Here is a 25,681-nt window from a genome sequence, read left to right as displayed (position 1 = left end):
ACCTTTTCAATTTAAGGACTCATGTGCTCGATATCTCCGTTCTGTTTCTTTTAAAGACTGAGCAAAGATTAAAAACAGCAAAATAGGCTTACCCGTGGCATCATTCCATAGACTTCCTGTAGAGAGAAGGAAGCATACGTGTTTATGTTTGTATGAGAGAATCCAGAAAAATATGAACCCTTTGGGAAGGGGCGGCTAACAAAATGTTACTGCGCCTTTCATAAAAGAGAAGACAGGCCACATGGGCTTTTAAAAGTATTGCATAGCTACAGAATGCTTCTAAAATCATAAGAGGAACAAAGTGCTCCTGAGAAATATTACTCCAACTTATCTAGGGGGTCTGGGAAGGAAACGTATCATGGTATTGTGCTTTGTTGCTGTTGACGCAGAGGCATAATAAACAGAACATGTTGTGGAAAGCTTAAGATGTGAACAAGCATTGCAAATGTCTTGTGATTCAAAGTGCTTGCTGAACCGTGGACAGGAGGACGAAGCCCTTCTCGAGTCGGCCCTTATGGTTACAGTGGGAGTTAAGAGCACTCTCCGATGGGCTAGCGGAGAAAAAGCTGGAGCCAAATTGAGAAAGAGACGTTGCAAACGTCATAATACTGTTTAACACTGAAGGGCTTATTTGCACAGAAGCAGCCTGTTTAGACAGGCTTTTGGTTAGTTTGCCACAGTAGTTTTTACATAAAAGCAAGGTTTGCATTAATTTACTAACGTATTTAGTAAGCGCATTTCTATTACCCACCCAACCCCTACAAAAAAGTCTCGGGGCAGTTCACAATCTAAAAACAACCTTCGACACTTTAACATAATTAAAACCATTTTAAAACACAAACACAACTCTAAAAACCGAAGCTTTAAAACCATAAACTATTTAAACTGTTAGATATTTTAAATTTGGGGGTCTGTATTTTGAACTTTGGATACCACCTAGAGACACAGGTTCCTGGCAGGGATGTGCGCAAGCCGGTTTGGAAGCCCTTTTAAGGGCCCCCGAACCGGTTCGAACCGGTTGTTCGGCCAGCTTGAAGGCTGGGGGGGGCATACCTTTAAGAGTGGGGGAGGGTGCCCTCACCCATCCCGCCGTGTTCCCCCCACTGGTGTTCCATTTTAAAAGTGTCCAACGGGGTGGCAGAAGACCCCCCTGCCGCCCTGTGTCCTCTTTGGCTGGAATTAACAGGCAGTGCCCGGAAACACGGCAGGGAGGGTAAGAGCACCCTCCCCCTGCTCTTAAAGGTATACCCCCACCCCACCGGGTCCATGCACATCTCTAGTTTCTGGCAGCATACAAGTGTTTCAAACAAATAATCAGAAGTCCAAAATCATCTAACATCTCTGGGCTTCTTTGCACCTAACAGAAGCAGCAAGGCATCTGCATGATCTCCTGCAGATTGTGCAGCGAGCGCCGTGAATTCTGTGCCGGCTACAACACGTCCACGGTGAAAGCAAGGAGCAACCGCGCGGACGGCCTTAAGCTGTGTCTTCACTCTGTAAAATACAGGTGCGGGCAGATGCTGCCACGAGGCTAGCTTGGAGCTAGGGAGAAGCAGCATTCCGCACAATTTAAGGCAGACTCATCCTCAAGATGCTCTTATCAGGGTGTGTGTGTGTGTGTAACAGAAGAGACGCAACACGTGTGTCAATTGCGGCACAAGGAGACTTAGGCAGGCAGGGACCGACCTGCTGTTGCACCGCCTGTACTTCTTCGGCCATCAGCCCTTCGGATTCCAGGTCGTTGGCCACCTTGTTGATGTCCTTCAGTCGCGACTCGTTGGCCTTCAGGTCCTGCGTGGAGCAGAAAAGGTGGAGATTCAGCCAGCGAGAAGCACTTCTACGTCCCATTGGATGATATCGGGCCGACCACAGTCTAAGGTTAGTACGGTTACTTTCTGGACTGCCGTTTCAAGATGGAGAGCTGGCCTTGTGGTAGCAAGCAGGAACTGTCCTCCTTGCTAAGCAGGGCCTGCCTCCGTATAAGGGAGACTACAGGTGAGAGCGCTGGAAGATACTTCCCTTAGGGGATGGGACCGCTCTGGGAAGAGCATCTGCCTGCCTGCATGCAGAAGGTCCCAGTTTCAATCCCTGGCAGCATCTCCAGATAGGGCGGGGAGAGGCGCCTGCCTGCAACCTTGGAGAAGCTGCTGCCAGTCTGGGTAGACAATCCTGAGCTAGATGGACCAAGAGTCTGACCAAGGGGTAGAAGGCAGCTTCCTCCGTTCCTATGACCTACGACCCTGCGCTCTGGAGGAAGGGTGGGATTTAAGCCGTGCCCCGCCCACTCACTCAGGCTGGGTTTGCTTCCTTTGAACTGCACTTGGGAGGCTCCTAGCAGGCATCCTGGATTGGCGGGGAGAGGGTGGGAAGGCTGATCGCTCCCCCACTCGCATCCTGCCACTTCCCAAGCCCAACGCCCCAACGCACCTTCTGGAAGTCATCAAATTTCTTCTGCAGCACCTCCACCTGCTCCAGATCGGCGCCGACCTCCTCGTTGGTGAGGGCCGCCTCCTTCTCGTTGATCCACTGCTGGAGCTCGTTGGCCTCCCGGAAGAGCATGAACTTCTTGCAGCTCTTCTCCAGCATGCCTTTGCGCTTCTCCCCCAGTTCGAGGAGGGAGTGGTACCTGGGGCACAGAGGGGAGGGGCGAGGGGGCCCGGTCAGCTCTCTCCCGTCTCGGATGGGCACCCGGGCCGCGATTCAACATGGACGGGGGGCATCCGAGGTGGGGTGAAGAGACACCTGAAAGGACCACGCCATAGTTCTACGACACCACAGTGCTCTACGCACGGCTGCGGCCTCTAAAAGACCTAGGCTCTACGGAAGCTGGGACACTGAAACGAGACCTCGGACACACAAGGCCCCCGGAGCGAGGAGCTGCAAAGCAAATTGAAAATCTCGGATCGACGCTGCCGAGAAAGTCAAAGCGAGCTGCAAGGCCAGCAAGCCAAAAAAAAAGCACACAAAACCCACGCCTGCAGGAACCTTGCGCACAGAACAGTTACTGTCCAGATGAACAAGACACACGCGGTATGTCCCTACCCGGACCTTGAGGTCCTCTTCAGAGGCCCTGCTCTGGGTAACCCTGCCAGATGTGGCGAGGCAGGCAGCAAGGGGCAGAGCTGGTCTTGGGGCAGCAAGCATGACTTGTCCCCTTTGCTAAGCAGGGTCTGCCCTGGTGTGTGACTGAATGGGAGACTACAGGCATGCGCACTGTACGACAGGGGACGTTAGGAGATGGAGCTGCTCTGGGAAGAGTAGGAGGTTCAAAGTCCCCCTCCCTGGCAGCATCTCCAAGATAGGGCTGAGAGAGGAACATAGGGAACTGCCATATACTGAGTCAGACCCTTGGTCTATCTAGCTCAGTATTGTCTACCCAGACTGGCAGCAGCTTCTCCAAGGTTGCAGGCAGGAATCTCTCTCAGCCTTATCTTGGAGATGCTGCCAGGGAGGGGACTTGGAAGCTTCTGCTCTTCCTAGAGCAGCTTCATCCCCCGAGGGGAATCTCTTGCAGTGCTCACACAGTCATCTTTAGCCAACAACGAAGTTTCTGTTCTGGTAAAACCTCGCGGTTGGTGAATTTGCGATTGGCGAGACATTGAAATCAATAGCAAACCGGGGGGGGGGGGCGTTTAGGGGAATAATGGTCATGAAAAGACAGCAAAATGCAGTTAAAAATCGGGGTGAAATCCCTCCAAATTGCCATGAGACAGTAAGAGGAGTGAAGGGGAACCCTGAAAATCACCTTGACCCCCCAAATTCACTCTGGAAACCCCTGAAAATCATCCCTGAGCCCTGGAAATCATCCCGACTCCCAAAAATTGCAAAATAAACCCCCAAATTGCCAAGAAATCTTGCCAAACTCGGGTCATTGTTGGCAAGAGCTGCCACAATTTCCCAGTCGCAGATACTGAAAACCATGATCGGGAAACCTGTGGTTGGCAATAACAGGAAGTCTGGCTAGTTCATGGTGAAATGATGAGTCCTGCAAAGGGACCAGTGCTTTCTCTGAATTCTGTGGCCAGTGCCAGACATCTTGGAGTGCTAGCCAGAGAATTTGTTTCAAACAGATCTCCTCCATGAGATCTCTGCCCCCCAAGCTGCTATAAGGATCTGCCCTCAGTCGAGAGGGAGACCATTAGAATTTGGGGGTCTTTTTGATAACTAGCTTAACTTTTGCATACTCTTGGAAGTCTGAAAATAATGAAGTGCAATCCCTACAAAATGCAAATCTACCACAGAATGTCTAGAACTCCCATATCTATGGGAAGAGAGCTGGTCTTGTGGTAGCAAGCATGGATTGTCCCCTTTGCTAAGCAGGCTCTGCCCTGGTTTGCATCTGGATGGGAGACTCCTTGTGTGAGCACTGTAAGATGTTCCCCTTCGGGGATGGGGCCGCTCTGGGAAGAGCATCTCCATGCTTGCATGTAGAAGGTTCCAAGTTCCCTCCCTGGCAGCATCTCAAAGATCAGGCTGAGAGAGACTCCTGCCTGCAATCTTAGAGAAGCCGCTGCCAGTCTGTGCAGACAATGCTAAGCTAGATGGACCAAGGGTCTGACTCAGCAGAAGGCAGCTTCCTATGAGAATGTTTTTTGTTTCTACTCTAGCTTTGTTTTTTGAATGCTTTTTATCGTTGCTTTCAACATTGGTTTTAAATTGCTTTGATGTGCTCACTTTCACTCTGAAAAGTGATATTATTATTATTATTATTATTATTATTATTATATAAGCATACTATAATAAAGTAGCAGGTCAGCATTTGGAGCAGAGACTCTCTGAAATCCAGTTATGCCTTCCACGGCTGCAGTCCTGTGCAAGTTTACTTGGGAGTCAATCCCACTGAACTCAGTGAGGCCGACCTCTGGGACGGGAAGGAGCTGCAAGAGGGCAGCCTTGGAACGACAGAAGGAGGGACAGAAAGAGAGGAAGGACGAAGAGGCGACTTTGTGGAGACAGCATGGTCGACATAGGCCTACTCACAGTTCTTCAACCTGTTGCATACGCAGAGAGACGCTGCCGGCCTCCTTAGTTATGAGAGTCCTGCACAGACAGAGGGAGCACAGCAGAAAAGCATGCACAAAAATTAGTCTGATTAACAAAAAATAAATGGAGGCAGAGGCACGTCCAGGGATCATTTTGTGAGAGGGAAGAGGACATGTACATGGAAGGGAGGGAGTCATCATAAAAGCCATGGGAAGCGGATCAGTGCATGGGTGTGCAGATGATTGTCAAAAGGAACCATGAGCAGTACAGTCCAGCTCTCACTACAGGGCCACACTGCCTTTCCTGGAACCCAAAAGAAGGCGGAGCTTTGCTGCCAAGCCAGAGTAGCCATGGGGAGGAACACAATACTGGATTCGGGGCCGGGAGATCAGGGTTCAAAAGCTCATTTCAACACAGATTTGTTCAGGTGCCTTCACAGCCTCCGCGCCCCAAACCCCTGCTAACAGAACAAGAGACAGCACCGCTGTATAGTGGTGATTCTCCTTCTTTAGCGGGTGGGGGGAGCAACTGGCCCTATCCGTCCCCAGCACAGCATCCCTCCAGTGGCTGTTGGTGGTGTCTATCTTACGTTTCTTTTCAAGATTGTGAGCCCTTTGGGGACAGGGAAGCATTTCATTTTTTTTGAATATTCTAAATAAATAACAAATGTATTTATTTATATCTACGCAAACCGCTTTGGGACCTTTTATTGAAAAGCGGTATATAAATATTGGTCTATTTCGCAAGTCAAATGCGAACAGTGCCCTGTTTTCGAAGGCTGCTGAGCGGGAGAATGTCGCTAGAACAGGAAAGCACTTTTGCGCATTACAGGCGGCATACAAGTATTCCTTCTTGGAGGGGGTTGGCAAATGCGAAGCATTACATCTCGTGCCCGGGACGTTATCAGTATTTTAAAAAAAGATGGCCACGTTCTTCATTCCCATCATATGGTTTTTCCCCAGTCAACGTGGTTGTCATTTCTGTGAACTGGGTGCCATTTATTATTATTATTATTATTTCTGGTTTACACAGTCAGACAGGTGTTATTCACTGGTTTATTATTATTATTTATTACATTTATATCCCACTCTTCCTCCAAGAAGCCCAGAGCGGTGTACTACATACTTAAGTTTCTCTTTCACAACAACCCTGTGAAGTAGGCTAAGCTGAGAGAGAAGTGACTGGCCCAGAGTCACCTAGCTAGTACCGTGGCTAAATGGGGATTTGAATTCGGGTCTCCCCGGTTCTAGTCCAGCACTCTAACCACTACACCACACTGGCTCTCGGGGCCAATTTAGTGGCAGCTGTGAATTTCTCAGGCACAAGAAGACACAGCAGTGAGAGGGGGAGCAGCGGGCTGGGGGGGCGGCAGCGGCAGCGATGGGGGAGCGTCAAAGCAGTAGCTCTGCCCTTCCCAAGATCACCACAGGATGACTGGGCAGCACACGCCTCCGGCCGTCTACTGCTCTGCCCAAAGCTCAGCAGCCCTCGCCACACGGCGCTCCGCAGTTTGGCAGCTTTGCTCATTTGCATCGCAAATTAAAGTTTCTGAATTTTCTCTCGCTTTTGGACCGTATGTGTCCCCGGACAGGACAGCCAGGAATATCCTCCCCTGCCCCTTAACGTGATGCCTCTAGGCAGCCCTGCAAAGGGACAGTACTGTACTTCAGGGAAATAGATTTTTTAAAGATATATATATAGAGAGAGAGAGAGGAGGACATTTCAATCAGAACCACATGCTAAGAAAATCCGGGATGGATGATCATAAAAGACAAATGCTGTAAAGGGAATGAGATGACTGAAATCGTTAAGACACACACACACACACACAAGAGTAGAGGTCATGTAAGTGAGGGAGTTAAGTTTAAAGCCGCCTTTTTAACCGCCGGAAATGGAAACAGAAGTAGAAACGGCTGCAGTTCAGAAGCAAATGGACCCATTCGGTAAACAAAAAAGGAAGAGCAGGGTGAGCTTTTCAGCCTAGCCATCGGCTGGAAACGTGAGGGATCGGCTATCTAAACCCTCTCCAGCTGGCCAGCTCCTTCCAGCTCCTGCTTGGTTGAGCTTACTGGTTGTCGATCTGCTCCTGCCGCAGAGCAATGCTGCCTTGCTCGTCCAGGAGGTTCTCTCGGGAGGCAGACTGCGCCGGGTCTAGTTTCTTCACATAGGCAGCCGGCACAAAGCCCTGGCGGTCGTTCACTTCCACTTTCCACCAGTCCTGCAGGAACAGAGAGAGGGGGTCTGGATCACGCTTCCCGTCTGCACCGCCCATTCATTGGGAACGGCCACCCCGGAAGTACTTCCAGCCAAGATCGGTTGGCGTGTGCAAGGATAGGAGCCTGGGAAGCTGCCACATACTGAGTCAGACCATCGGTCTATCTAGCTCAGTATTGTCTTCCCAGACTGGCAGCGGCTTCTCCAAGGTTAGAGGCAGGAATCTCTCAGCCCTGTCTTGGAGATGCTGCCAGGGAGGGGACTTGGGATCTAGATGCTCTTCCACTGAGCCCCATCTCCTAAGGCAGGGGGGCATAACACAAATGCCCCAGTGGGCTGGAACCAACCATGACTTGGGATGTGGGGGCCAAGGTCAATTTTCAGCACATCAATCATTACATTAAAATCAGTTATTAAAAACATTAAGGAAAGCAGTTGTTAGCTGCTTGTCGATCTTCCCCATAGCCTGTAGGTCAAGGGACCCACCATTTTAAACCAAGGCGATTGGCCAGAAAATAGGCCTTATCCCTGCTGAGTCAGTGGGGAACCTGGAGTGCCCGCCAGCCCCATACAAATGCCAAGTCCTCTCCTCTCCCTAAATCGCTGCTGCTTGCAGACTGCGATCCTAGGCATGCTTACTTGGGGTGAAGCCTCGCTGGATACACTGTGGGTCGTATTTCCAAGTAAACAGGCACAGGATGGCATGGCAAGGCAGTTTCTAGCTGTCACGTTGCTGCAGGATAGTCCTACCTGGGGCCAGTAAAACAGTACCCAGGGGCCAAATCTGGCTCTCGGGCCCTATTTATTTAATTTTATTTATTTTACATATTTTTATACTGCCCAAAACGCAAGTTCTCTGGGTGGTTTACAACAATAAAATAAAACAAACAATAAAAACAACCAATAAAAAGATCAAAACCTTTCGACAAGTAAAACTTAAAAAGTTAAAACTATTAAAACACAATTAAAACAGTATCTAATTAAAAGCCTGGGTGAACAAATGTGTCTTGACTGCCCTTTTAAAAGTTGCAAGTTGTCTATGTTGTGCAGGCCTGCCCTAAAGGGAATTTACATGCTCACACATGGGAGTCGCCCATTCAAATGCAAACCAGGGCAGACACTGCTTAGCAAAGGGGATAATTCATGCTTGCTGCCACAGGACCAGCTCTCCTCCCACGGATCAGATGAAAGAGTAACTGACGCTCACCTGGCATCCCTGCCAACCCAGGATTCGTGATCATGCAGACAAAAGGAAGGTTGTGATTTGGGGTGTGTGAAATCGCGCAAAGAAACGGGCCGACCTGTGAATGATTCAAGCTATGGGGACACTGCTAGAACATATTAAGATAGCCTGAAACAAGGGCTGGGTTCTTGTGAAAAGTGCTTGGTCTGCAATTTCATTTGAAGTTAAGGAGCACCTTGAAACACAGTAAAGTGTAGCCTTGTACAAAGTGTAGCCAAGTACAATACCCAGAGCCTTGGAGTGATAAGCAAAACCCCACAAACAGCCGTTTGCAATAAAGTGTCTTCTAGTTTATTTGTTTGGAACCTCTGGTCTGGGTGAGTTCTGCCACTTGCTAACCCCTGCTAACTGGGCAAAGAGGCACCTTTTAATGTGGTGATTCTCTTTTATTTAGCAGGGGGAGAGTAACTGGCCCTATCCACCCCCAGCACAGGACCTCCAGTGACTGTTGCTGGTGTCTATCTTATGTTTATTTTTAGATTATGGGCCCTTTGGGGACAGGGATCCATCTTATTTGTCTTGTTTATTTATTATTTCTCTGTGTAAACCGCCCTGAGCCATTTTTGGAAGGGCGGTATAGAAATCAAATAAACAAATGAACAAACTTCCCTTCCCATGCCAAGCAAAGCCACATATACCAACACAGTGAGAGTCTGAAATGGGTCCAAAGGATTATAGAGCCTTTATCGTTTCTTTTTGCCGGTGGCAGCGTGGGTAAAAGTTTAATCAAGCCTATAGTATAACATTCTATTCAGAATTTTCACTTGAGGCACAAATGACCAGACTCAAACTATCCTACTTCGGACACATTATGCGAAGATCCTGCTCCCTTGAGAAGTCCATAATGCTGGGAAAAGTGGAAGGAAAGAGAAGAAGAGGACAACCAGCAGCAAGGTAGATGGACTCGGTTTTGATAGTGATGAATGTACCACTGAGAGACCCTAAAGGCCAAGTTGAAGACAGATCACCCTGGAGAGGATCTATCTATGTGGTCGCTATGAGTTGACACAGATTTGACGGCACTTACTCAATCAATCAATCAATCAATCAATCAATCAATCGTAACTCCTAATCCCTCAATTATACTCAAGACACAGCATACTAAACCACCCTGACCCTATAATAGGGCTCACATGGCTATATATCCCGTGGGATCCCGTGAAATGGGCGATGGAAGCACAAAAGGTTATGCAGTAACACATCTATTGTCAGGAGTTCTCAGCCTCGATGCTGCTGGACTATAGCTCCCACCAGCCTCTGCTGCAATGGCCAGGGCTCTTGCAGAAGGGGGTGGTGGGAGTTGTAGCCCAGCAACATTTCCATTAAGGCATCACCCTGCATCAGTTCCACTGGGGAGTACAGCGGCAGCTTGCAATAGCAGCAGAGGAAGGCTTACTTTGTTGGTGCTGTTCAACAGAGTCAGGATGTCTCCCTTCTTCATCGTAACCTCCCGGGGACTCTTCTCTTGGTAATCGTACAGAGCCAGGACGAGTTCTTTGCCCGTTTCGTCATCCATGGGAGCGACTTGTTGCTGAACGAGACACACAGATAAAGCCCATTAGGTTGCCATCCTGGGAAGCTGGAGGCAGCAAAATGTCCACAACAAGACCTCGAATAGCTCTCCCAGTCTCAACTGGTGGGCACCACAGGGCTTGGACCGAGAGCCCCGTGGATCAGATTTGGGCTCATAGGAAGCTGCTATATACTGAGTCAGTGTCATTGGTCCATCTAGCTCAGTATTGTCTACCCAGACTGGCAGCGGCTTCTCCAAGGTGGCAGGCAGGAGTTCTGAGAGACTCTGGAGAAGCCAGGGAGCGAACTAGCCACCTGCTAGGAACCTACCAACCAAACTAGGTGCTCTTCCCACAGCAGCCCCATCCCGAGGGGAAGCTCTTCCAGTGCTCACACCTGTAGTCTCTCATTCAAATGCAAACCAGGGTGGACCCTGCTTAGCAAAGGGGCCCATTCATGCTGGCTAACCCCAGACCAGCTCTCCTGACATACGCTTTTCCCTGCTCTGCTGGGGCTGCTAGAAAGAGAGAAGAAGAAGAATTGTTGTTCGTACCCGGCATGACTGGGCCTGCTCCCGCAGTGCCTGAATGCTGCTTCCGTAGGCAGAGAGATCGGACATCAGGGCTTCATGCTTCTTGAGAAGGGCCTGAAAGCGTGGAGGGGCGCGGGGGGAGACATTATTTATTTTATTGTTCGATCTGTATACGGCTTTTCATTAAAATAATCCCAACACAGTTGACAATATAATGAAAAGGCAAAATTAAAATACAAGAAGTACAGATCTTACATATAAATACAAAAACAATACAGCTCCATTTGAAAGCTTTTTAAAAAAACCACCCTATATACACAAAACCCAAAGCAGCAGCACTAAACAGAGAGGCCTGGGTGAAGAGCCCCGTCTTTGTTTTCTAAAAACTGTGATGGAGGCCGAGGAGCGGGTGCCAGCCAGGAGAGCATTCCGAAGCCTGGGGGCCATGACCGAGAAGGCCCTGCCCCACGTACCCGGCAGCCCAGCCCAGCCCAGCCTCTCTCACTGTCGGCACGTGGAGCAGAGCCCCCTCGGCTTGAAACCGAACACACACGGCAACATTTATACCGTCGCAATAGAAGCCCTGGCTCTGCCTTCTCGAGGCCAATGAAGGCACGACTCATCCCAAGGGCAGGGCTGGTGACTCTGAAAGCCTTCACTGACATGCCGGGCACATTTCAACTAAGCCACCCGCTCCGCTGCTTGTCCTTTCCACCCACCCACGCAAATCCCAACTAGCACAGACAAGTAACATCACGGGCCTTCAAAACCTACTGGTGCATGACGGTAAAAGCGGCAAGAGATTTTTTGGAAATACGTTTTGGGATGCCATCAATATCTTCAGTGATATTCTGGGCACACCCTCTGGGGAGTGTAGGAAGCTGTTCTGAGAGCTACTTTTCACACTTCGGGGCGCACAAAATGCCTCTCGGAACAGCTCCTGGATGCTTTTCTCTCCCTTCCTACACATCCCCCCAGGACCCATCTTCTCCAAGAAACCTCTCGCATGACCTCTGAAGTCTTCATCTGCCCCCTGAAACTAAGCCCCAGCACTCCCTCTCCTTCCTCCCTCTAGGTTTCTGCCGGACTGCACTTCCTGGGGCCAGGGATCTGCCTTCTTGCTCTCCCTTGGTAAAGCACCATCAATGCTGATGTCTATTCAACCGCCTCCCCCTTTCCCACAGCCTTTCCAGCAACAGGCCATAATAAAAGGTCCGGGTTTGGCAACAGAGCTAAGTGTACTGCAGACAGGTGCCGGAATTACTAGCCCGAGAGCGTCTTCCACTCCTTTCTGTGAGCTGAGCTGGTTTTTGCCTGTGTGCTAGAGAGTCAGCCCTGTGGCCACCTGAAAGGCCGACACACCTTGGGAGCTCCTCTTTGGGGGCAGATCTGGCTCTCTCCTCCACAGCGCATACAGCAGGCGTGGGGCAGAAGCTTCCCCCAACAGGACCAGACGGGTGACCAAAGCTAATGCCAGCTGCCAGTATGACAGAGAGAGCTCCATACAGCTGGAGCTCGGACCCTGAAGCTGGCTGTGCTAGAACGGGGTTAAGCTCCTCCCACCGAAGGGGAGGAGCACAAAGTCATCTGCATAGCCCCGCCTCCAGTGGGAGGAGCAACCCGCTCTTGCAGGAGACCGTCCAAGCGCTGCAGATGCTAGCAATGGCCTACCTCAGCAGAGTCCTCATCCTTCCCATAATCCGTGCTGCCCACAATGGGCTCCTTTTCCCTCATCCAGGACTCTGCCTCGTTGGCATCGGCAAAGTACTGCTGGGCTTGCAAAGAATCCTCCAGGTCTTGCCGACGCTGGGAGGCCTTGCCTTTCAAGGATTCCCATTTCTGGTTCAGGTCGTTCAATTTGGCCTTCACGTCCTCAGCGGCAAAGTGTCCTGAGAAGGAGAAACAGAGTTGGAAGTAAGACACAAGGATGGAAAGACACCTTAGCTGTGCTCATGCAAATCCTTCATCCTTGGAGATGCTCTTCAGGTCTGAGAGCTCGCTTCTGGGTTCCCTCCCCGCTTTCCGCCCACCTGGGATTGGAGAAGGGGGTGCATAAATCCAAGGGCCACTGCCAAATCCTCCCCGATAAGAGTCCCAAGGTAACAACAGGCATAGAACCCACTATTATGAATGCCAATGGATCACGATTCAGATCAAAAATAAGGAGATCTTTTAATACTAACAGATTGATTGAAGCAGAAACATTTTGTGGATCAGAGCCCGCGGAAGTTTAAGTCACCACAAAGCTGTTGAGCCTTTAAGATGTCTCAAAACTCTGCTGCTGCTGCTGGGGTTAAAAGGTTGTGTACTCTTTATCGACCCACAACCCCGACTTCTGACAAAACTCACAGCATTCTTTGAAAAATCCTCACTATATAATCAAGGCTGTGTTAATGCTGTGATTCAAAGTGGGAAATTTGGTACCGGGCACAGAATCCAATATCCTAAGCATCCCAGCTTTCCGTTTATTAAAAAAAAAAAAAGGAAAACCAACCAGAAGGTGTTTAGCCCTTAAGCCTGAGATTACGCTCTTGAATGGGGTGTGGGCAATGCTAGATGAAATGTAAGAAACCAGAGAAGGGCTGCGTTGGGTTTTCAAGAGTGAAGGGATGCAAATTCATCACTCTATATAACTCTTTGCTGCTATCACCGCCCCCCGGCCAGAATACACTGTGCCAATGTCAGTCAACATACAGAAACTTGCTTAACTGATGGGTACCAAATTCAGCTTCTGGTGTATGTGAGTTTCTCTTGGTTGATTGGTCCTGTCTTGGAGCATGCAGAGGCTGATAACCCGTCACGTGTAGGATGCCCTCCCCATACCATAGGGGGGGAAATACTTCCTTTTGTGAGTCCCAAATTTCTTGGCAATCTCGGCAAGGGCTGTACTTTGCCCTTGATAAATGTTCTTTAGATACAGGATACAGAAATTTGGGAGCCATGGAACTTGACAAAATTATCAGACTAAGTGATGGACATTGTGGAGGCGTGGGTCAATGGGCTTCTCTTTACCACCTTTACAGGTAACACACTTGGAACAGAAACAGGGGCAAATAAAGATTTTGTGAAATAACTCTGCCTCTGAATATCCTAGTCTAGGTGCCATGACTTCCTGCTGCCTGGGATTTGTTAAGCTTCAACGGCACCGACAAAGTAGCTGTGGAAATGCAATGCACCGGATTTTCCGAACCCAGAGGCCTGCGCACACCTTCTTCCACCATGGCGTTTCCTTTCTGGGTGACGGCTTTGATGCGGGGCTCGTGGCCGGCAATCTCCGCTTGCAAAGCCTGGTGCTTCTTCAGCAAGTTCTGGACCCCAATCAGGTCCTTGCCTGGAAGGAAACAGAGCGGATATCAGGCCATTCAAAACAGAGAAGTTCGAGTCACAACAGAAGAGATGAAAAAGTGGGATACAAATATTTAAATGAGCAAATACATGAAACAAAGGGTGGTGGGGAGAAAAAGAAAAGGGACGGGAAAAGCCAAATGCCTATCTGGATCAGCACTGGAGTTGGAGCCAAGTATGAGGATGGGGCAATCGCTCAATGGGAGAGCATCTGCTTTGCATGCAGAAGACGTCTTGGTGGGAGAATGGCTTGGCGTGAATATGCACATAGCACTGCCAACACTTGATTAGCAGTTACTGAGAGATGGGACAGACTCTCTTTTGAAAGAGAGAGAGAACCTAGCCTACAATTAAAAGGTGGCCAAAGCAACCCTGAACCACCTTAAGTGGCGCAGCGGAGAAATACTTGACTAACAAGCAGAAGGTTGCCGGTTCGAATCCCTAGTGGTGCTGTATTGGGCAGCAACGATATAGGAAGATGTTGGAAGGCATCATCTCAAACTGCGCGGGAGGAGGCAATGGTCAACCCCTCCTGTATTCTACCAAAAGAAAACCACACGGCTCTGTGGGCGCCAGGAATCGACACCAACTTGATGACACTTTACCTTTAATAAAGACGTCTTGGTGGGAGAATGGTTTGGAGTTAATATGCGCACAGCATCGCCAACGTAGCAACGTAAACAACCAAAACAATCCAGGACTGTCCTAAAGACGTGCGATCGCATCAAGCAATGACCCAGCTAGAAGACTCCTAGTAGACTCCACCCACCAGAATCTCCACCTCAACAGACACCAGTTTGTTTGTGGGCAGCAAACACCCACCTCTGTTAGTCGAAGCAGCGATGGGCTCCTTCTCTCTGATCCAGGTTTCTTCGTCCTCAACGTCACGGAAAAGCTGTTGCAGGCGAAGGGAGTCAGCCAGCTTCTGCTTGCGGGCAACCATCGGGTCCTTCAGGGCTTCGTAGCGGGCTACCAGGGCCTCCTGCTTCTTCTTTATATTATCGGCATCAAAGTGGCCAGCCTCCTGGAACTGGCGGGCCTGGATGGTGATGCCATCGATGCGATCCTAAAACCGGAAATCGAGACGTTTACCAAAAAACAAAAGAAAGGCTTCCCGTTCCATGGGCCGCTTCATGGGTTTCTGGATGGGTGTCACTGCACAAGGCTTTTAAGCTTGAGCTCCCCTCCAACCGCATGTGGGGAACAGACTGGAAACCAGCTTCCGGCTGGAGGGCCGAGGCTGTACCTGGTGAGCGGCAACGTCGGCCTCCAGCAGGGCGTGTTTCTTCTGGAGGTTCTGGACGTTGGTGAGGTCTTTGCCATAATCGTCGGAGGCCAAGTGGCCTTCCACCTCGTACAGCCACAGCTCAATGTCTTCCACGTTGCGGTTAAATTGCTGCTGTTGGTTGGCTTCGCGGAGCTTGATCCCTGAGAGAGAGAGAGAGAGAGAGAGAGAGAGAGAGAGAGAGAGAGAGGTTGGAGGGGAGAATTCCTTTTGCATTCCTTGAGCTCATGCTGCAGCTATTGTGTACTTAGGAAGAAGCGAACTGAAAAAGCCCCCTTCCAGCAAAGTCACCCATTTGAACAGAAGTCAAGACCACTCCAATTGTGTACGCTGCTTCGGCGAGCATGGCCCTCCAGCTGGTGTTGAACTAGAGCCTGTGGCTGGGGATGATGGGAGTTGTAGTTCAACAGCTGGAGGGCCATCTGCCCATCCCTGCACGAGGCAAATCTAGGCAGTCGCCCAGGGCACCAATTCTTGGGGGTTGCTGCAGGGAGGAGAGCTGCTCTGGTGGTAGCAAGCAGCAATGGTCCCCTTAGCTAAACAGGGTCCACCCTGGTTTGCATTTGAATGGGAGACTCCATGTGTGAGCACTATAAGATATTCCCCTCAGGGGCTGCTCTGGGAAGAGCATCTCCATGTTTGCATGCAGAAGGATACAGAGGAAGGATGCCTCTGAGTACCAGTTGCAGGGGAGTAACAGCAGGAGAGAGGGCATGCCCTCGACTCCTGCCTGTGGCTACCAGCGACATCTGGTGGGCCACTGTGGGAAATAGGATGCTGGACTAGATGGGCCTCCTTGGGCCTGATCCAGCAGGGCTGTTTTTATGTTCTTAAGGTTCCTAGTTCCCTCCCTGGCATCTCCAAGACTCATCTCCCTGACATCTCCAGGCTAAGAGAGACTCCTGCCTGCAGCCTCGGAGAAGCCACTGCCAGCCAGGTAGACAATCCTGAGCTAGGTGGACCAAGAGTCTGGCTCCGTATATGGCAGCCTCCTCTGTTCCTCTGCCCAAGTAAATGGATCGGGTTTTGGTGAGCAGGGGCACTGGGCTGTCCCACATCACAGTACACCAGTCAGGCCTCTGGGTTTTGGGGCGGGTGGCTGCTGCCGTTGGCCTGGCTGGTCTCTGGCCTGCTTTCCGCCTCCCGCCCCCAGCACAAACTGGGAGCGGAAGTCAGGCCAGGCCGGGCAATGGCTCAGGTTAAAGCGGGGGCTCCATGCTTCTTGGCTGTGCAGGGTGGGGGAGTCAAACTTCACCTAGGGTGCCAACGCCCCACCTTTCAGTTCAGTCGCTTCCAGCAGCTTCTTCCACAAGCTGATGACCTCATTCATGCGAGCTGCCACCTCGTCCGAGGCATAGTGCTGGACGTCAATCAACTTCTGGCCCGCCTTCTCCAGCGCGTCGATGCGGCTTTGGTTCGCGGAGAGCTCCGCCTCGAACGCTTGGTGTTTCTGGACTTTTCCTTGCAGATTGGACGGATCCTACGGACGGGAAGAGGAGGTCAGCTGTGGCAGCCCTGAATCAGCAGAACCCCAAGCCCTTGGAGGGGAACAAACACTATGCAATGTCCATGTTCATTGATTTTGTTGATTCTCTTTATTGATCAGGGGGAGAGCAACTGGCCTTATCCGTCCCCAGCACAGCATCCCTCCAGTGGCTGTTGCTGGTGTCTAATTTTTTTTAAGACTGCGAGCAATTTGGGGACAGGGAGCCATTTATTTATTTATTTATTTCTACGTAAACTGCTTTGGGAACTTTTGTTTAAACGCGGTATATAAATATCTGTCGTATTTGTATTCTCTTATGTGAAAGGATGCAACAGACTACAGAATGATTGTAACCATACTGAGAGGTTGCTGGAAGAACCAGGTCCATAGCCTGAAATTTGGTGCCAGGGGAACATAAGGGGGCCAGAACTGGTCTTGTGGTAGCTAGCATGAATTGTCCCCTTTGCTAAGCAGGGTTCACCGTCAATTACATTTGGGTGGGGGACTGCATCTGAGCACTATAAGATATTCCCCTTAGGGGATAGAGCTGCTCTGGGAAGAGCTTGCATGCAGAAGGACCCAGATTCCCTCCCTGGGAATCCACCTCCTCTGCCATCCATTACAAGCAGAGAAGAGATCACAAACTGTCATTTCAAAGGAGCTTAAACGCTAACGTGAAATGTTTTGACTGATGGTGTGGGAAAGGCTCTGGCCTGTCTGGGGATCACAACTTCCTTTGTCATGAAAACAGCATAGAGCGTTGGACTAGGCCCAGGGAGACCCGAGTTCAAATCCCCACTCAGCCACGAAACTCACTGGGTGACTCTGGGCGAGTCATTTCTCTCTCAGTCCAACGCACCTCACAGGGTTGTTGTAGGGCTAACCATAAACCATGTACTGGGGTAGTACTACTCTGGGCTGCTCAGAAGAAGAGTGGGATATCAATACAAAAATAAAAATAAATATCTGTATCAAGAACTTTGAACACACACACCCCGGGAATCTGCAAGGAACTGGCTCTACCTTGTAAGCCTCATCGGTTGCCGTTTTCATCTTTTCGTTCACCCAGCTCTTCAGCTCGTCGGAGTCTCGGAAAAACTGCTGCAGGTGGAAGGAATCTGAGAGCTGAGTCCGGCGACATGTGGCCCGTTCGTGCAGAGCGTTGCGGCGACTCAGGAGCTGAGAGAAGCGGGGGAGAGAAGCCGTTAATCACGACTGCCTCCGTTGCACTTTAAAACCCTAGCACAGCTCTCTCCGAATTACAGCATTTTAAGCAGAAATGGCACAAGCCGCTGAGCGGCACAAGAGACTCACAGCATCTCGGCGGGTAGCGACGTCTTCCTTAGCATAGTGGTTATTCTGAATCAGTTTGGTAGCAAATTCATCCAGGGCCTAAACAACAACAAAAAGTTGTTCTCGTTTTGTTCACAGACTAGGAACATCCACAGAACTGTTTTAAAAAATAATAACGCTTGCCAAGTTTCTCAAAATCATCATTAAAACATGCACTGGACGTGGTTTCTAATTGCACTCTCACGTCAACGCCATTGTGTCTTAACTCTTGCCTGCGTCAAAAGTGTATTTTACTAATACAGTGAGGGAACTGAATATAACACCCGAAAGCCCACAACCTAACATATGCGCGCATATAAGATACAAGAGAACAAGTATGGACCGGCAACAAAAGATTGCAGTATAACCCTGGTGTGCTTGCATTAAGGTAGTGACGGTCACGTCATGTTTGCCAATGGTTTCTGTCACTGAATTGTCTTGTGTGAAACAACATTTACAAGTACGGACAAGCATGGTGAAGGTTTTAGGCACCTTTCCCCTTCAGAAGCAGACAGAGTTGTGATTGTCTTGTGGGAGCATTCCTGAAGCCATTTCCCCCTGCCACTAAATTCCATCAGCTCTGACCACTTGGCTCTCTGTTAACTGCCCTCTGAGCCCACAGACATTCCGTTCCATTGGGGCAGTTTAGCGGTGGTGGGGTTTGGCCTCCTTAAGTATTTTTCCCTTCAGGTTTTTGTGAAACCGACGTATCTGTGGGTCAGTAGCCTCCTCACCTACAGGTATTCTGGGTATGCGTGCATAAGGATCATAATATTTCCAACTCTTTCAGAGAGAAAGATAGAAGGTTTAGAATTTATTTCTATGCTTTCTTCCATAATAGAACTCAAAGCAGCACAGATGGGGTTTCCAGACAGTCTGCCGTGCAGGCATTGTCTACCATGGTCTAGGCATCATGTCTATGTAAGGTAATCATTTCCCCCACATAAGCCAGCTTATACCAGCATAGTGTAGTGGTTAAGAGTGTTGGACTAGGACCAGGGAGACCTGAGTTCAGATTTGAACCATGAAACTCACTGGGTGATTCTGGGCCAGTCATGTATCTCTCAGCCTAACCTACCTCACAGGGTTGTTGTGAGGATAAAAATAACCATGTACTGAGCTCCTCGGAAGAAGCGTGGGATATGAATGTAATAAATAAATAAATATACCACTATGTAAATGGATAAAGACCTGCCAAGAGGAATTCTCCCTAGAAACCTGGGACTGCGTTTGGGAGACTCGTCTAGCAATTCTGCTCCGTGTTAAACTTCAGAGAAGTTTGTATAAGTTTCTTTGCAGCTGAGTCCAAAGAAAAGCCCCATCGATATTCAAACACAACAACGGATTGAATCAAGAGGGAGAAGTTCTGATCTTAACGCACCCATGCGGTGTGCTTGCCCTTTTTTAAACCCAAGCCCAGGTGACCACTTTTCACACCGTTGGGTGTCAGGAGAACTCCAATCATTTTATTAAGCTATCTTTAGCAGGTTCTTAAAGACCTGGTATTAAAGAAGGCAATTGCTGGAACCAGTCGAGAGACCTCTCATAGAAAGCGCGCTCTTGAAAATCTGGGGCATCCTCATTAGGGATAGCCTGACCCAATTAGTGGAGGCTTAAGGCGGTGTTAAATGTTATGATCACTGCAGGAAAAGACTGGTGCAGGAGCAGGGCTTCCCACAGTGACCATGATGGGCAGTGCGGCCCTTAGAAAGGGGGACTGCAGAATACCACTTCGACATGGATCTGGTCTCCCCTCACCTTCCATGGAGTAATACACTTCCAATAATCCACAAGTGGGCCTTAGGCGGTACTGATTAAACAGGCAAAGCCTTCGTTCATATGCTACACATCCAGTTTAGTTGCAGAGTATTCAATCTGCGTCGGCTGCTGAACATTCCTTCCTCGCTTTCCACTTCAGAGTTTCCTGCAAGAGGGATTCCCCGGTGTTGTTGACTACAACTCCCATGATCCCCGGCTCCAATGGCCTTTGGCTGGGGGCGGGGATGGCAGTTGTGGTCAACAACATCTGGGAATCCCTGTTGCAGGAAACACTGCTCCAACTCAGCACCGATTTAAACAGAACAAAATGTGCGCTGGGGGTCTCGTGGCCCGAATTGGAGGGACCCAGTTCAGCGTCCCCCAGGAGACTGCAGAGGTCTGCCCAGAAGCACAGCAGGACTAAAAGAAATAGGCGGGGTTATCCCGCCCTTAAGGCTTCTAACCATTTTCAGTTTGTCCTACCTGGGAGCGCGTGAGACGGATAACCCACTCAGAGATGTCCTCGGTTCCAGGCAGCAGAGAAATACAGTTACCCAGTCTGTGAAGGCTTCGCAAGAGCAGATATATTTCCAAACCTATTTCGAGGGTTTGTGTTTCTTGTTTTTCCTAATTGTATACTTGAAAGAATATAAGCCTTGTCCATGTTTATGTTTTTATAGATTCTCAGATGTGTATACTATGATTCCAGCAAGCAGAAGGGTGGGGGGGGAGTAATATTTTATAGCATGAATTGTTATGGGTATTATGTGCTAACTGAGCAAAGAGGCACCTTTTTAAAGTGATGATTCCCTTTATTTCGAAGAGGGAGAGCAACTGGCCCTATCCATCCCCAGCACAGCATCCCTCCAGTGGCTGTTGCTGGTGTCTTATCTTATGTTTCTTTTTTAGATTGTGAGCCCTTTGGGGACGGGGAGCCATTTTATTTATGATATCTCTGTGGGAACTTTTGTTGAAAAGTTCACGGTTGTATGGTACCGGCTGTAACAAGAATGTATCAAGATTGTATCAAGATTATTCACAGTTGTCTGGTACTCGTGGTAACAAGATTGACTCATGTCATTATAAATGCATGGATTGTGGTCTTTGGATTTAGTTGTATGAACGTTGCCTTTCATTATCATTTTTAGCCATTTATATTATTGTAGTAAGTTTGGTCTCTCCCTATATAGTTTTATTATTTTTATGTATTATATGGAGGAAGATTATCCACAGTTTCTTTTGTAGTACCTAAATAGATGTTCACGTTTTTCAGCTGAATGGTATTTTATGCGGTTTCTTGTGGCAGGGGGGTGGGGGTTGTTTTTAGAGGGTGCATTGCAACAGGCTATTTAAAATTCCAAAAATAAAACAGTGGAAGCGGGGAAAGACACACAAACACCAATGCTCCATTAGACATTATTTTCTGTAAGCTTCTCGGGCTGTTCTTGTTTTATCTCTCTCACAAATATCGAACACAAATAAACCAGCATAACAGCGCCTTACTGTGATTTTCTCTTCCTGGGCACTGAGGGACTTCTCGAAGTCCTCATGCTTCTTCACCAGGGCTTCCACACTGTCTAGAGAGTCTCCAAGATCTTCATTTAGCAAGAAGGCCTGAAAGGAAGAAAAAGAGGGGGGGGGGAACGTTAGGAAGAGACCCCGAGGCTGCAATTGCAGCTGGGGATGATGGGAATTGTAGTCAACATCATGTGCGAATCCCTGTCATGGGGAACACTGCTGATGACAGCTGGTTTGGAAGACTACCCATATTTACCATAATGCAAGACAACTCCGAAATTAAGATCAGCCCCATAAAAAACAGGTTAAATTCAGGATATACCTATATTGACCCAAAAGGCTCAGCCATTCACAGGCATTTTGTGAGGCCGCTGGATAATTTGAAGAGCCGACACCCCTGGCCAACCACCCCCCTGCAAGCACGCCAGCTCGCCGTTGTGCAGGGTGAAGCTTACTTCTTGTTTGCTCATCCAGTTATCCACTTGCTCCGTGTCCCGGTAGAAGAGCTGCAGGTCCATGCACTGTTCGTACTGCTGCCGACGGAGCTCCCACAGCTCCAGAAGGGCAGCTCTTTCGTCCGAAAGGATGGTCAGCTGCCGGGTGAGAAAGGACCGGGTTCAGCTCCAGGGGCAAGACACCCCCGTCACCCGAGGGCTCTACGAATCAGCACTGGTGAACATCTCTCATCCAGAAGACACAACCCCTGCCTTAGGAGATGGGGCAACTATAGGTAGAGCACCTCCTGCTTGCATGCAGAAGGTTCCCAGTTCCCTCCCTGGCAGCATCTCCAAGAGAGGGCTGAGAGAGACTCCTGCCTGAAACCTCAGAGAAGCCGCTGCCAGACTGTATAGACAATGCTAAGCTGGATGGACCAATGGTCTGACTCAGTATACAGCAGCTTCCTATGTTTCTATGTTGTCAAATCAAAGTATTCAATATTGGGCTGGATAGGCTGACGACCCTTCATACATCCCATCTTTGACAGCTACTAGAGAAAACTCTGCTTCTACGTCCACAGCCATTTATGTAAAAGCAATTCATATTCCATAAAGAAACTGAGACTGGAGACGTAGCTTACTTGACTCTTTGCTGTTGCATTGGCAAAACACTACCTCGCTTCTAATTTAAATTTTGCCAGTTTAAGAATGGGAGGACATGAAGGAGGAGACCAGAAATAAAACGATCCTTTTGGCCTCAGGGCTTTGAACTACATTATTTCCCACTTTCAACGGCCTTTCATTTCAGAGCATCATCTTACCTTCTCTTTGACTTCATCAGAGGCGTAGTGACCAGCACCGAGGAGGGCCTGTCCGGATTCATCAGCAGATTTGAAACTGTCTTCATGGGCATCAATTTCTCCCTGTGACGCAGCAGAAACCGTTTATTTCCGCTCTCCAAAACCATAAAGCCACCATCTGAACACACATGCACATGCACACACACATATTTCAAGCTCAAGTCTGGTAACGAAGTCATGGGGTTCATGGAAGTCTTTCTACTAGACCTCTATAACAGATGAATTGTATCAGCACAACATGATTCTAAGTATTTCATCACTTTCAATGTTAATCATCACCCCCTTCCCCCTTTTATGTAAATCATCTCTGTTCTTTTTCTTCTCAGTTTCAGGGGCTTGCATATTGGTGGTATCTAGTCTGTTTTGACTGGTTTAGTTTGTAACAGTTTGTGTGTGATGGGTTACTCTCTGATGTTGTTTCTTTAGCTTTTATCTTTCTGACCACCACATTTATTTATTTATTTAGCAGATTTCCTGACCGCCTGACTTCCTTAGACTCGAGGCTGTTTACAAAAATTAAAACAACAGCGAAGACACACACACACTCACTCTCTCTCTCTCTCTCTCTCTTTTTCTCAGAACAGCTTTTCTGGATCAGGCCCAAGGCCTATTTAGCCCAGCATCCTGTTTCACACAGTGGCCCACCAGATGCCTCTGAGCAGCCCACAGGCAAGAGATGAAGGCACGTCCTCTCTCCTGCTGCTGCTCCCCTGCAACTGGTATTGAGAGGCATCATGCCTCTGAGGCTGGAGGTGGCCTACAGCCACCAGACAAGTAGCCATTGATAGACTTGTCCTCCATGACTTTGTCTAAGCCCCTTTTAAAGCCATCCAAGCTAGTGGCCATCACCACATCCTGTGGCAGAAAATCCCATAAGTTCATTATGCACTGTGTGAAGAAGTGCTTCCTTTTGTCGGTCTTAAATTCCCCAACCTTCAGATTAATGGGATGACCCCTGGTCCTAGTGTTGTGGGGGGGATGGGGGGGACACTATGGCAAACAGAGTTCATTCTGGGTTCTTACCTTATGTTCCTGATGTCTGTCTAGCAGGGCCTCAGCTCCGGCCACATCGTTGGCAAGTTCGTCAGCATTAATCAGAGCCTTCATTTCGGTCACCCAGCTGGTGAGATCACGGAAGTCTGCAAGGAAGCGCTGCAGCCTTGGGGAGGGGAGGAGATGGTCAAAATGAAAAGTCAGGCACCACCAACTAAGGGTGCGTGTGTAGGGGCAGGGGGCTTGCATTTTTCCACATTTACTTCTATACATACATATATACTGTATGTAATCACATTATTTCAATCCTTTATCACTGTAGCGGATTAAAGCCTTTGTCTCAGAGCAAGCTCACGTGAGGGAAAGAAATGCTGAATCATCCTGCTGAGCTGCCTGGCTCGGCTTCTCCTAAAACTATTCTGTATTATCGGTAGGTTCAGAATGCTGCCGCCGCCACTCCTCTTATTGACAGAGCTTGAACCTCCCTGGGCTTGGGGTGGAATCCCAGGGAAAACTCTCTTTATTTCGCTATTGGATAAGTACAAAAATCTTACACATGCTATCCTACACGAGGTGAGAAAACTGAAAACCAACTCAGAGAGACTTGTAAAAAAAGAACTAAAAAAAAAAGTTTTGTTCTATTACTACAGACTGCTTCCGTTTGAGGCTTTCTCAGCTGTTCGGCACAGTTAAGAATATTCAGTAGGGTTACAAAAATAGGTTGCCTTAATGCATGCTTAAATGTTTATAGAGTCTTTTGAAATACCCTAGGTAGGGTGGGCTAGGCTAGTGTTTCTTATTTTAATTATGTTACAAGGAAACAACAAAAGAACAGTATCAGGAATATGCAAAAAGCACACACACCAAAGAAATATAACATCCCTAACCATTAGGAAGCATTTCCAGATTGAAAAAGTGGCTCTGCAGTGGAATGGTCTGCCTCCTGCGTTGGAGGGTTTCCCAGCAGAGGCTGGACAGGCACCTGGAAGGGATTCTGTAGCAGTTCTGCACACTGAGCCAGGATTAGACCAGAAGACCTCCAAGGTGCCTCCCTGCTCCAAAATGCTAGGATTCTATTATTCTGCTTTCCCCAACACATAAATTAATCCACATGCACCCAGGACCCATAAATGGTGGAATGAACGGAGTTTCACAAGGAAGTCAATAGAAGCAACACTTCTGCATCTACCCAAGGTTAACACCCAAGTCACCATAAACACAAGATGAGGAACACACTCCCCACCGCCACCCCTCAATGCTGAGATTACAAATACGACAAATATTTATATACCGCTTTTCAACAAAAGTTCCCAAAACAGTTTACAGAGAGAGAGAGAGATATGTCTCCCTATTCACAAAAGGCTCACAATCTAAAAAAGAAATGTAAGAGGGAAACTAGCAACAGCCCTTGGAGGTATGTTGTGCTGGGGATGGATAGGGCCAGTTGCTCTACCCCTGCTAAATAAAGGGAACCACCACTTAGTGTTCCTCTTGCTCAGTTAGCAGCTCCACACCAAAAGGAAAAGCACGAGGTGGCCACAGAAGTAAAATATAATCAATATTCATATCTGCACACTCGAATACGTGTGTGTGCGCATGCGCACACATGCGCGCACGCACACACACACCCGACTATGCATGGCCCACAGTCACAGATTGAGATGCTGTGATGTCATAGAACAGACAAACATTCCAAGTGCTTGGGAGGAACTGGCAACAACAGGTTTTGCTGGGAACCAAAAGTCTGGAACAGCATCAGGCATGGGACAAAATATACGGAGAGGCCGGAGATCCAGAGGCAAGGTGAAGGAGGCTGAAAACCAAGGATGAGACAGGTGGAAGGAGTTCCAAGAGAAAAAGGGGTTAAGTATTTATCTCATACAAGACCTCAGGAGCAGGACTGGGCAAAAAAAAAACACAGACCAGGAGACCAGCCATGAGGTCAGATGGGCAGTTGTGGGGTCACAGGTGGCAAAACCATCACAGGCTAGCCAGTCAGATCTCCGACTGCTGTTCTAGTAAACCCAGAACGATGTCAATCAATGATTCACCCAGGATTACACATAACTGACAGCTTCTCCCATCAAGGGCGCAGGACAGGTTCCTAATGCAAACCGCAATCCGTGAGAACCCATTCGACTGATCAACCTGCAGGCCTAGTCCCCTCCAAAGGGAGTAGAGGG

General features: G+C 48.8%; 1 protein-coding gene across 7 annotated transcripts in view; it reads right to left on the bottom strand.

Moving 5' to 3' along the window:
* SPTAN1 (spectrin alpha, non-erythrocytic 1) overlaps positions 1-25,681 on the bottom strand; it is a 97,418-nt gene that overhangs the window by 40,114 nt on the left and 31,623 nt on the right. For 4 of the 7 annotated variants that reach the window (XM_053282664.1, XM_053282667.1, XM_053282665.1 and 1 more), the window contains exons 9-26: positions 23,529-23,664; positions 22,467-22,568; positions 21,664-21,801; positions 21,194-21,304; positions 17,915-17,992; positions 17,624-17,779; positions 16,390-16,594; positions 15,076-15,257; positions 14,652-14,895; positions 13,693-13,815; positions 12,156-12,373; positions 10,506-10,598; positions 9,837-9,971; positions 7,053-7,201; positions 4,981-5,040; positions 2,428-2,626; positions 1,687-1,791; positions 93-116 (exon numbers count right to left, since the gene is read on the bottom strand). In XM_053282664.1, coding sequence (XP_053138639.1) covers positions 93-116; positions 1,687-1,791; positions 2,428-2,626; positions 4,981-5,040; positions 7,053-7,201; positions 9,837-9,971; positions 10,506-10,598; positions 12,156-12,373; positions 13,693-13,815; positions 14,652-14,895; positions 15,076-15,257; positions 16,390-16,594; positions 17,624-17,779; positions 17,915-17,992; positions 21,194-21,304; positions 21,664-21,801; positions 22,467-22,568; positions 23,529-23,664 — 2,458 coding nt within the window. The remainder of the gene's footprint in view (positions 1-92; positions 117-1,686; positions 1,792-2,427; positions 2,627-4,980; positions 5,041-7,052; positions 7,202-9,836; positions 9,972-10,505; positions 10,599-12,155; positions 12,374-13,692; positions 13,816-14,651; positions 14,896-15,075; positions 15,258-16,389; positions 16,595-17,623; positions 17,780-17,914; positions 17,993-21,193; positions 21,305-21,663; positions 21,802-22,466; positions 22,569-23,528; positions 23,665-25,681) is intronic. The other 3 variants (XM_053282666.1, XM_053282670.1, XM_053282671.1) reach the window with 1 other exon arrangement.

This window comes from Hemicordylus capensis, chromosome 17 (genome assembly GCF_027244095.1).
Source record: "Hemicordylus capensis ecotype Gifberg chromosome 17, rHemCap1.1.pri, whole genome shotgun sequence".
Classification (NCBI taxonomy): Eukaryota; Metazoa; Chordata; class Lepidosauria; order Squamata; family Cordylidae; genus Hemicordylus; species Hemicordylus capensis.
The sequence above is the reverse complement of the archived record's forward strand: the minus strand, read 5'-3'. Positions and strand labels throughout refer to the sequence as shown.